This window comes from Pundamilia nyererei, unplaced genomic scaffold (genome assembly GCF_000239375.1).
Source record: "Pundamilia nyererei isolate P.nyererei 1_Seehausen unplaced genomic scaffold, PunNye1.0 scaffold00291, whole genome shotgun sequence".
Lineage (NCBI taxonomy): Eukaryota > Metazoa > Chordata > Actinopteri > Cichliformes > Cichlidae > Pundamilia > Pundamilia nyererei.
The window spans coordinates 324263-335552 of record NW_005187692.1 but is presented as its reverse complement, the minus strand read 5'-3'; the positions used below and the strand labels follow the sequence as shown (position 1 = coordinate 335552).

The following is an 11290-nucleotide window of genomic DNA, read 5'->3' as shown; positions in this document are numbered from 1 at the left end:
GTGTGTGTGTGTGTGTCATGTGTAACATCAGATGTCTAAATGTGTTTACAAAGTCCACAGTTTGTGCCATTGCACTGCAGATGCAATTTTATCACACTTTTATATACTGATGCTGCTGGTGGAGATCTAAAGACATACTCCACCATGTTTAGGCCACATTTTTCCATCACAGCCGTCAAAGCTGAGCAGTAAATAGACACCAAAGGCCCAAAGGTTTGCTGGAGGAACTGTGGAAACCACATTGCAAACCACTCGCATGTTTACTGGGATTGTCTGGTTATTAAAGGCTGCTGGAGACGGATGTGGAGGGCACTGCAAGGCATTTTTGATTGTATAATTCCCCCACAAAGTAAGTTTATATATTTTAGGTCTATACCTCCAGAAAGGATGAAAAGAGGAGTAAGTTCTTAGAAAGACTCTGATTAAGAAGAGCTTATGATGAATACAGGGATGTAAATCACAATAAACATTTACAAAATGTTGCTATATCTGCTCCATCAGCCTAACACTGAGTTACCCATAGAGCCCTCGTAGTTCTCAGACTCTGTGCTGAGGAAGCTGTTGACCTTCTTCACAGCTGCCATCTGAACCTCGAGGTCTGCCAGGTTTCTCACAACCCAGTTCAGGTAGTTGGTGACCTGCACAGAGGCATTTTTGTAGCATGGAGATCAAATTTATACGTCAGCATCACTTTGAATGAATCTTTACACAGACTTATTACACAGCACAAATGATCCATTAAATAGTAATTAATATAATTTAAACTCGGCTTGTTTGTTCTGCCGCGTAACCCCGGGTCAATTTAGGTTTGAAAAACTTGCTTTTATAACACAGTAATTTAAATTAGTGTCTAACTACGAATGGAGGGCAACTCACTGACTGAATGAAGAGTAAAAAAAAGATAATAACTGTACATAAAAGAGAAAACGCACAGTGAGGGCGTAGGTAAGGCCCAGGCCCACCAGACCTCCGGGATGAAGCCCGTAATGGAAACTCCATATTGAAGCTGCCGCCGCTGCCAGTACAATCACTGCTCCAAGGTAGTCCTGCAGAGACATCAGGAAACAAAATATCACTAATACAACATATTCATAACAAATCCCAACCCGCAGCAAAAGCTTCAGATCTTCTCTCTCTCATATTTATATAACCAAACACTTTCTCCTCTTCTGAGTCCGATGAAAAGAGTTTCTCACCGTTCTGACCTCGAGCCAGCGGTTGGCAGCAGACAGAAACAAGTACGCTGTGTTGTTGGTGTCGGTCAGCTCCAGCATGCGCTGTTTGAAACGAGCCTCGTGTCTGCAGCAAACATGTAATTGAACAGAAGACACATCAGTTTGTTTAACGGCTTCACCAGTGCACTGAACTGCTGGTGCCCTCCTGCCTTTGGCTTTTGATCACTTGCTGACATCATCTTCCCCTAAATCCTCAATAATGAACACAAACAATAAACTCACACAGGGAGTACAAATAACAAACAAAACGCAAACAGGAAGTAAGAGAAGTACACTGTTTTTCAATGAAAGAAGGGGAGCAGCTCGACTGTACTTCAGCCTGGTGAATCTCAAAGTTTTATCTTTGTTTGTATTCAGTAGTAAATCACTGCCATCTAAACCAGACGTGGTTTGGAAGGAGACCAGTGGTTACGATAATGGGAACTATCCCACGATTGCCAAGAATCTGTCTCAACACCAGATTCACTGTTTTTGTGTGTGTGTGAGTCCTTCAGTGTTTGTATATTTGTGTGTGTTAGGAAGAGGAAGTCCTCAGGGGAAACGAGGAGAAAAAAGCGTGAGAGCTGCTTAATGTTGGATTATCCGGACGATGGGAACGAGGCTGAATACAGAAATACAAGAAGATACTTCTCTCGCTACCGCCACAGGAACGGCAGCAAAGCACAACACAAAATGTTTGAAAGTAAAACCTAAACTGTGACAGCTTACCAGAGAGCTGCAAAGACAGCAATCCTATCAATCTAAAGGGCTCTGAACAGCTCTACTGTGGAAGGTGACAGGATAAAAAGTGCTAACGGACACTTTAACTCATTCCATAATGAAGACAACCTTCCCTGTACCCTTAATGAAGTGTTTTGACACCTCAATAAAGACGTGTTTGATGACCATTAGAACGGTCTCCAGATTTTTCCAAGCCTTGCTGCACAGGCAAAGATCATCTTCAATAACTTCACAAACTCAGTCATTTCGCTCTATCAGTCAGCCCGAAATACGAAACCACTCAGTTCAGAAAAGAGCTTCAAAAGTCATGCAAAAGAACCAAATGTTTATGTACACATTTACTGTCACGTGTTTTCTATGGAGATCTCTTCTGTAGTCACACTGTGTGGACTCAACTTCAAAGTTTGGAATTAGGGATGCAGAGGTGATGCCTGTGAAGGACTGAATGCAAAAGCCAGTCAAAGCCGGTCTGCAGCAGATAAAGCCCTGGCCACGCGTGCCAGATAGCTAGCTGGATAAGGAGCTGTAGCCTACACCATAACATGATGTATTCTTGCCTAGAAATGGAACTGCACGTCACACTGACGCAACCCACAGGTGTTGTGATTGGTCTATTCAATACTATAGTTTCCTCTGAAGCAATAGTACTGATTTAACTTTTCCTCAAAAGTAAAAAAATCGTTCTTTCTACGAGTTGTTTTTGAGCAAAGCTAGCTGACCAGTGTCTTCATTTGCTCTCATACTGTCACTAACAGCACATTTCCTCTCTCATTGCAGAAAGATTTTATGTCTTTGCTTTGCCTCTTTCATTTTTATATGTTTTAGATCAGTCATGTGCAATGATGGATACACCAGTAAAGTTGTCTTTTATGTGTTATTGTTTCCTTTATTTAGGTTAAAATTGGCTGGAAGTCTGGAAGGTGTGCAGTGATGAGAAAGAATCAGTACCTACCCTTAAATGTGGTAAATCTAGAGTAATGCGTCTGTATTGAGAATGTAAGGAGTGGAAAGTAGAGATATTTGTGTTAAAATTTAGCGATAGGAATCAAAAAGATGTCCGAAAAATAAGGAGTCATGTAAAGTACAGATGCCTGAAAACTATACAGTAGGTATATACAAAGTACTTGTACTTTGCTATTTTCATATCAGTGTCTATTGGGCCCAAACATTGGTATAAAATGTCTCCATCTTTATATTTGTAATAATACAGCACAAACTTACGATTCATAGCAAATTATGCAGTGAGCTTTTTTGGGCCTCTGCGGGTCCCAGACCTCACTTTGAGAACCGCTGACTTACAGTGCCAGTCTAGCTTCTCAGTCATCCAGGTCAAGGTCATTTAATGGGCTTGACATGAAAGTAAGTGGACTTCTTTTAGGCTCTTGACGATGTTCTACCTCTTATCTAAATGTGGCATCAGAAGTGGAAAAACGTGAGATTTGAAACATCTTCAGGAACTTAAAAGAAGTTCACTTGTTTTCAACTCAAGTTACCACAGGCAGAAGAAAAAAAGACACAAAACATTCAAATAAACATGAAAAAATGTTCATGCCTGTAAAACATGACTGAAGTACATCTTTTACAAAAGCTATGCCAATACACGCTATCTTCTGTATTCGTCTTGATTTCCAGTTTGAACTTTAGTAGTTTGAACTGAAGAATATAAAAAATTCACCACTGTTTTGATTTCTTCTGTTTACGAATGATCTTCTGCAGAGCACAACAAGCAGCCGTAAAATCGTCGTTCACATTTTTTGACTAATTTTTAGAAAAAAAACAAGGGTTGCAAATTTCAGTGCATAAAAGACAAACGTGTACCTGAAAGCTCGTATGGTGGTGAGACCTTCTGCAGTCTCAGAGAAGTGGCAGAGCAGAGGAAGCTGTGTTGAGTCATCGAGGTCTTGGAGGTCCCTGAGAGGAGGTGTTTTTACAGTATGCATATCACTTCATATGAAATCTCCCATGCACAAGTGTACACATGCATATTACACACTGAATCCTATTTGCATGATGTCCTCTGGTGTACTCATTCAGAATTCATGTTCCCATAAATCATCAAGTTGATGTTTCCTGTTTCCTGCAGTGAGGAGATTCAGCTCACTGCATCTAAATAAACTCCCTGATTTGTTTAGATAGAAAAATTATGCGCTGCAGCTACAACAAATACACTGTGGACATACTTGGAGGCGACTCTGAAATACTTCTGAATGAAGTAGAAGGCCACAGCCAGAGGAACCAAGGCAACCAGGAAAATAGGAGTGATTGAGGCTATGACCCCGATGCCTGACAAACAGAGCAGCGTGGATCTCGTCAAAGATTCCAGCGTTGAAGGAATATGCTACAATGAAAGGAAATGAGGAAGTGGGAGTTCAGTCATGTTTGCTTCCTTCTTTTAGTTTAGCAAAACACAAACAAATCACAACTTCACTTTGACGGCTAACCAGGAATAATAATTAAAACATCTGTTCAGTGCAGCAGTTGTGTACACGCTTCCTCATGGGCCTCGAGTCCATTATCTCTTATGCAAATTCATCAGTTTACCTGGTCGATGATGTTGGTATCAGCTGAGAATCTGTTGAGGATCTGCCCCAAAGGAGTGATGTCAAAGAACCTGTGGAGAGAGGTGTTTAAATAAGGGTTATGTAATCCTGAAGAAAAGAGAGGGAGTCTGCAGAAAGAGCAACAGAAAACTTTCCATCGATTACGAAGACCGATGATGAGCGAAGAACAGCGGGACAAGTGCAGCCACACACACAAAACTCAACCGTTTCCTTAGAGATGCGGCTCAAGTGTGAGGATGGTTCGCCAAAGTCCCCAGTCACACTCAAAAACACACTGTTCAGCGGATCCATCCATCCATTTTACATAATTTCCCCTAGGGATCAATAAAGTATTCTGATTCTGATGATTTTCTACCACTTACAAAAGTGATGTGAGGAAATACAATCAACGCTCCCCTGACTCTCTTCCATTCATCACCACATATTACTCTTCCAACAGCACACTGCGGCGTTTTCCAACCCAGCCCAGAGATCATTCATCCATGTCCTTGCTCCTCCAAGTCTAACATACCCAAAACGCCTGCACAGAAGTTCAAACTACCTTTTGATGCACAGTAGTCTAAATGACTGCACCCTTCACCCCGTCGTTAGGGGTGACCCAAGACACCATTCAGGAAAAGCTCAGTTCTGCGTCTTCTAGTGCCAGTCTTATTATTATTATTATTTGGGGCACTTCCTACAGGCATAGGTGAGCCATATGGCACAATGACATAGGTGCTGGATCAAAACCGCCAGCAGATTTATTAAAAAGGTTAATCCACATATCAAGAAGCTCCCATGTAAAGGTAAAATAAAAAATACAACTTTTACACACACCTTTACTACCAAGTAAACACATATAGATTAAAAGACTAAGAATTCAGCATGTAAAAGACAAAAACAACTTCCAACAGGTTATAAAAGCAGACGTAGGTTTGCTTAAAAGATTAAATGTGAGCTTCGAGCTTTTTTACAGATGTCTACTCTGGTCTTGTTGCAGTTCTGTTTTATGTACCTGATGGGAGCGTGAATGATCTTGTTGAGGAGGTTGTGGTGCAGGTTGGTGGCTGCAGAAAGACCAAGAAATTCCACAGTGAGGGAGGTGATGAGGCATAAAGTGATTCCAGCCGCGCACAAGATGATGAACACTAGCAGATAGTAGGAGTCCTGCCCCCGGTGACACACAACAAGACAGAAATCACACCATGGAGAAACAAGAGCAACATGTCAGAAACTAATATTATCATTAAATGTTTCTACAATACAAATAGAGCCACTGTGATGTCACCAACTGGTTTCTGATCTCTGCATTTGTGATTTTTTTAATCATTCAGTTAAAATGTACATTTAATTTGTATATATTTTCCCTTATTATGCTCTCTGCAACATTCAGAGAGTCAACAGGAGATTCAGTTCACAAGTGATTTTAATACATTATCCCAATAAAACCCATTAAAATCCTAATAAAACCAATTACAATCCCAGTAAAACCCATTAAAACCCATGACAGACATATTGTACCTGCACTGCGGTGTTGGTGGGTCTGGTTCCATTAATATACATGTCTGTTCCTGTTTCTGCACTGTTATTGAGTTTCGACGTCCAGTTAGCCAACCAGTAATCGATCGCCACAATGACGGAGTGTTTGAGGAGTTTAGAGAAAATCATGAGGAAGACCATGAAGAACCCCCCAGAAGACAGGTAGCACCAGCACACCTGAGAGAGCAGCATGGATCATAGTAAGAAAAGCAGTAGTCACTGGTTATTTGGTCGGTTAAACTTGTTATTCCTCTAAAAAAATAGTAGCAGGTAACTAACACTACACCAAACAACTGTCCAGTAAACTAGCTCAGGTTATTTTTCTTTTGTGGCAGTTAATGTTGTTGCTAACAACACTTTAAATCACGAGAAAATGTCATTGTGCAGATGAGTGGATTACCTTCCACGGGATCTTTGACCTTCTGTTGGTGGTCGTGGAAAAGTTGTCATCGTCTTCCTCCTCGGCTTCTTCTTCTGTTAGAATAAAATCACATTTAGAAGATATCATTTTTATTTTAAGGTGATTATAAATTAACCATTTTAATCATCACAGATGGTATTGAAGATGCCATGGTGCTAATTAGTGATAGGTTACATTCAATTAAAATACTAGAAGGACTTTTGAGTACTAACATGTTTCCTACAGTAAATCTAGAATATTTTGGAGAAACAAGCACTCCACCAAACTTTGACAATGAACCCTAAGATGGCACTATGTCTATGTGTCATCATGTCTTTTCAGGAGGAAACTCTGACAACATGACTCAACCAGTTACACTGAAAAGGAATCTGTCACCTTCATCTTCATCATCTATTTGGTTCTTGGCCTCTCTGGAGTAGAAAGCTCTCCTCAGCGTCTTCCGCTCAAGTGTTGTTTGACTGTCCTGCTGAATGTCCTACACACCGGAGGAGTGGATATAATAGGAGAAACATTAGAGTAGACAGAAAGCTTTACTAAACACTTAGACAGCTGCAGATTTATACCGTACCTTCTCCAGCCCTTGATCCTGCCTGTTCATCAGGGTTTTCCAGTGGTCATAAAGTTCAATGTCATGAGTCTGAATGTCCTTCAGAGTTCCCTCTCGCAGGACTGTACCATCCTTCATTGCTATAATCTGGACAAAACACACAATATAATGTTAAGGCTCAATGAAAACTGAATTTATGACATGTATTTTCCTGCAAACAGAAGGCCCTACCCAGTCTGCATGTATAAGATATTGCAGTTTGTGGGTCACGAGGACCACGGTTCGTTTATCATCCTGCAGATATTTAAGGATTCCTTCTTGCATCAAATGATCACTGAGGTGGATGTCGAGTGCTGAGAATGGATCATCCTGCAAGATTTAAGAGAGAAGCATGGATATCAGTTAATCTGACAAATGAATGACTTTCTCAATCTGAAATGCTTTTATACGTATTCACCTTTAAAAATGTTTAGTCCTGAATACGTATGTAATCAACTGGTTTAAACTAACATTTGTAACACTGACACATGTGTCTTCTGCTCTGTCATGTTTCACTCTCATAAGTGAATACCTGGAGGATCACATTTTGTGAGAAGTATTTATGATCATAAAATACTTTCAAATTGAGTTTATTTTCAAATGAAAAGCAAATCTGATGTATATCAGATTTATGACAGACAAAGCCTTAATTAGAGATGTGGTGGATAAAAGTCTCTTGAGTATAAACAATAGTCTATATCTTAATGCTCAAACCCTTACTTAGAAAAGTCTATTTTGTACTATCTGTACAAATTACCATTGATTGTTTTTTCTTCTTTTTTTTTAAATTGCCATGAGAAAAGTTTTTTAAAAATCAAACAGAAAGATTCTAACCTGAAAATGAATCCAACAGGAAGTGCAAGAATATGCAGTTCCTCAAATGGCTTGCTCCATACACTATGCTAACTTTAAAGCTAGTTGAGAGGTGTCATATTTTTTGGCAAGTACTGTAAAAAGTCACTGGTTTGCTTCTGGCTGAAGGCACAAATCCCCTTTGGGGTTATATCTGCAAAGGCATTTTTGGGGGCTACCTGCTTTGGTAACCCCTTGTGACAAGGGAGCACCTAAAAGTAGCTGTGGAGTCACAAAAGACGATTTTGGTTTCTGTGGAGAGTTTCTCTCTTTATGATAGCTGGACAAAAACTCTCCAATTGAAATTCAGTCTTTAAATTTCCATTACGAGGGGAGAGACTACTTTGACTGCCAAGTAGCTTTGGCTGCCGCCTTGTCCACTTGTTAGCTTTTATTAGCATGTATCTATGTTGGCTGGATGAATCTGTGATGTCAAAAGGTCATCACTTCAAGCTTTTGGAAACCAAAATGTTGACTGTCAGTTTGTTCAATTCGAGGCTTCAAAACAGAAGGTCCTGGACCAGTGGGAGATCTCACGTGTGTACATTTTTTATGTACAGTCTATTTTCAGTCTATTTATGTACAACATTTCCTTGCAACACTGGACATGGAATAATCTGCAGAAGTGTAAAGTGTGCGTGTTAGTCCCCATAGGGAAATAGTTCCTCTGCATTTAACCCATTCACCCAGTGAGGCAGTGGGCAGCCACCAGTGCAGCGCCCGGGGAGCAGTGTGTAGGGACGGTACCTTGCTCAGGGTACCTCAGGGTAGCCGTTCAGTGGAGTCGAACCCCCGACCTTCCGATCATGGGGCCACCACTCTACCTACTGAGCTATCCCTGCCCAAAGATTAAACCTAAGCAAGCTTTCAGTTTCCATCATAAGGAATGCTGTAAAGGAGGCATGTGGAGGCAGGTAGGTATTAGTATATTGTACATCATGATGTAGATGTTGTACTTTTGTTGTATTTTTTATATAAATTCGGTTTGCATGGCTCCTCTTGTGCAAAATACATTTAATCTCACTTAGACTTCCTGGTTAAATAAAGGTAAATCCGTAAATAGATATTTATACTTTATGAAACAATGGAAAAAACTGTAATGTGAAATTTCCAAGCAGAAATTATTAGTCGCACCATGTAAAAGTTAGTAAATTCTCCCTGTGTCTCTGTACTACCTGTTCTACCTCATTTCTGAGATCATTTTGATTATATCCAGCTCTTCATCACAAGTTAAACTCCTCGGGATAACAGCCAGATGTCCATTAATCTTTGTGCTAACAGGACGGCGGATGCTATAATGTGTTTTATACTGTGTTAATGAAGCCTGTGTTATGGCTGTGGGATGTGGGAGTGTATGACGCATATATTCCAGCCCTGATATCAGATATGAACAGCACAAAAGAAAAACATTCCCTCCTCATTATACATTTCATTTTTTTCTTAACCATCGTAGACATTACACAGGGTCATGAGTGTATAAAAGAATTCCACTGATGGATTTTAATGAGGAATGTATGCTTGCTAATGGACTAAAAATCGAGGTGGCAGCAGGAAATTACACAACTACTCAGCCAGATAAACAAATGACAGCATTCACTGTCATTATCCCAACGGCCACAATGTACTGTGTGTCACATAATACATCACTGCATGATACATTTAATTATATAAAAAAGGGAAGATTAGAATACTACAGAACTTAATCTTGTAAAGAAATGGCATTATCTAATTTGGCTACAAATTAGGAGTAAAAGTCTTTATTTTACATTTAAAAAAATTCAAATTGCACATTGTAAAAAAGAAAAAAAGACAGAACTCAGAAGAGTTTCCAATGTTTTGAACATTAAAAAGAAAGTTTAAGGGAATTTTAAGCTTACCAAGAAGACGATGTTGGTGTTTTGGTACAAAGCTCTGGCCACACAGATTCTCTGCCTCTGCCCTCCACTCAGGTTGATGCCCTGACACAGAAACAGATAAATTAAATCCCTTCATGTGATTATGTTGTTTTTTTTTAAGGCAAATTAAAAACTTGCATACTCTCTCTCCAATCTCAGTCTGGTCTCCGAATGGCAGCAGGTCAATGTCTGGCTGCAGAGAGCAGGCGTCAATCACTGCTTTGTACCTGAAAAACACCCATGAACATGTCAGGAAAGCTCTCAATGTGAACACAAAGCACCGCTGAGGTGAGCTGTAACTGTGAGCTGTGGGGTTCTCACCGCTGTTTGTTGAATGGACTACCGAAGGTGATGTTTTCCTCCACAGTAGCGTTGAGCAGCCAGGACTTCTGGGCAGCGTAGGCAACAGAGTTTCTGTTCTTGCTGTGTGCACCACAGGAAATAGAGGCAAACAGATACCAGGTAAAAAATGCAGGTCATGCATCCATAAAGCTTTAAAGAGCAGGAATACTGATCCACCTTCACAGCAATGTTGCTTACAGTTCAGCATCCTTATGGTTGTTAAAGTATTTAGTTATTAATATAATAAGTCATTCACTAAGGAAAAGCTAACCTAAAAAAAGTAAAGCAATATTGTTTCTTGAACAAATAAAAATACTAGTGTTTAATTCCAACATTACGTTTTAAATGTAAATTTTTAAGTTTAATCTGGGAATTTCTTTTTGTTCTCTAAAACCTCTCCATTGAATTCAGCACCATAATACAACATTGCAGCTTTATTTACAGTTATCAGTATGTAGCTTTTTGCTGTATCTAAAGGCTAAAGCTAACATAAGATCAGTACTCCTGTTCTGATCAGCTTTATGAAAGTGGGACCCAAACATAAAAACAAAACGAGGAGGAAGAGAGGGAGGATTATGTTTGTAAATCTGTCAAACTCCACTGCAATGTAAAAACAACTTGTCAGATATGAGGGATAAATATGAAGGTCATGGATGAGGTTAATGATGAGCTGCAAATTATCAACAGTTAATAATGATAAAAAAACAACATGACATCATCTACAGCAACACAATCATGAATACAAACATCAACACGTCAAAAACCACTGCTGGGAGTCTGAGCTGAGACCCGCTCTGGTGTGAAGTCGTTAACGAGGTCAGAGAGCTGTGATGATGACAGTTTTCTAATATTTTGTCTCTAAAAGTTGTTTTTTTCTCGTCCATATCTGGCTGTATAGTAACTAATATATATAAACGTTTAGGATACCCGAATTCAGCCATTTCTCAGAACTGTACTGTCTTAAATTGTGCATATTCAGAGGTATAGATGAAATACAGGGAGTGCAGAATTATTAGGCAAATGAGTATTTTGTCCACATCATCCTCTTCATGCATGTTGTCTTACTCTAAGCTGTATAGGCTCGAAAGCCTACTACCAATTAAGCATATTAGGTGATGTGCATCTCTGTAATGAGAAGGGGTGTGGTCTAATGACATCAA

The 11290-nt window shown here is 39.7% G+C and overlaps 1 protein-coding gene across 7 annotated transcripts in view; it reads right to left on the bottom strand.

The window, feature by feature from the left end:
* abcc9 (ATP-binding cassette, sub-family C (CFTR/MRP), member 9) overlaps positions 1-11290 on the bottom strand; it is a 73842-nt gene that overhangs the window by 22162 nt on the left and 40390 nt on the right. For all 7 annotated transcript variants that reach the window (XR_001290603.1, XR_001290602.1, XR_001290605.1 and 4 more), the window contains 15 exons: positions 10110-10211; positions 9931-10015; positions 9771-9851; positions 7234-7371; positions 7024-7149; positions 6831-6930; positions 6435-6508; positions 6017-6211; positions 5511-5662; positions 4497-4566; positions 4136-4293; positions 3774-3866; positions 1197-1299; positions 933-1046; positions 518-638 (listed from right to left, as the gene is read on the bottom strand). Coding sequence is in view for 2 of the 7 variants with exons in the window: in XM_013915355.1 (XP_013770809.1) it covers positions 518-638; positions 933-1046; positions 1197-1299; positions 3774-3866; positions 4136-4293; positions 4497-4566; positions 5511-5662; positions 6017-6211; positions 6435-6508; positions 6831-6930; positions 7024-7149; positions 7234-7371; positions 9771-9851; positions 9931-10015; positions 10110-10211 (1712 nt within the window). In the remaining 5 variants the exon portion in view is untranslated. The remainder of the gene's footprint in view (positions 1-517; positions 639-932; positions 1047-1196; positions 1300-3773; positions 3867-4135; positions 4294-4496; positions 4567-5510; positions 5663-6016; positions 6212-6434; positions 6509-6830; positions 6931-7023; positions 7150-7233; positions 7372-9770; positions 9852-9930; positions 10016-10109; positions 10212-11290) is intronic.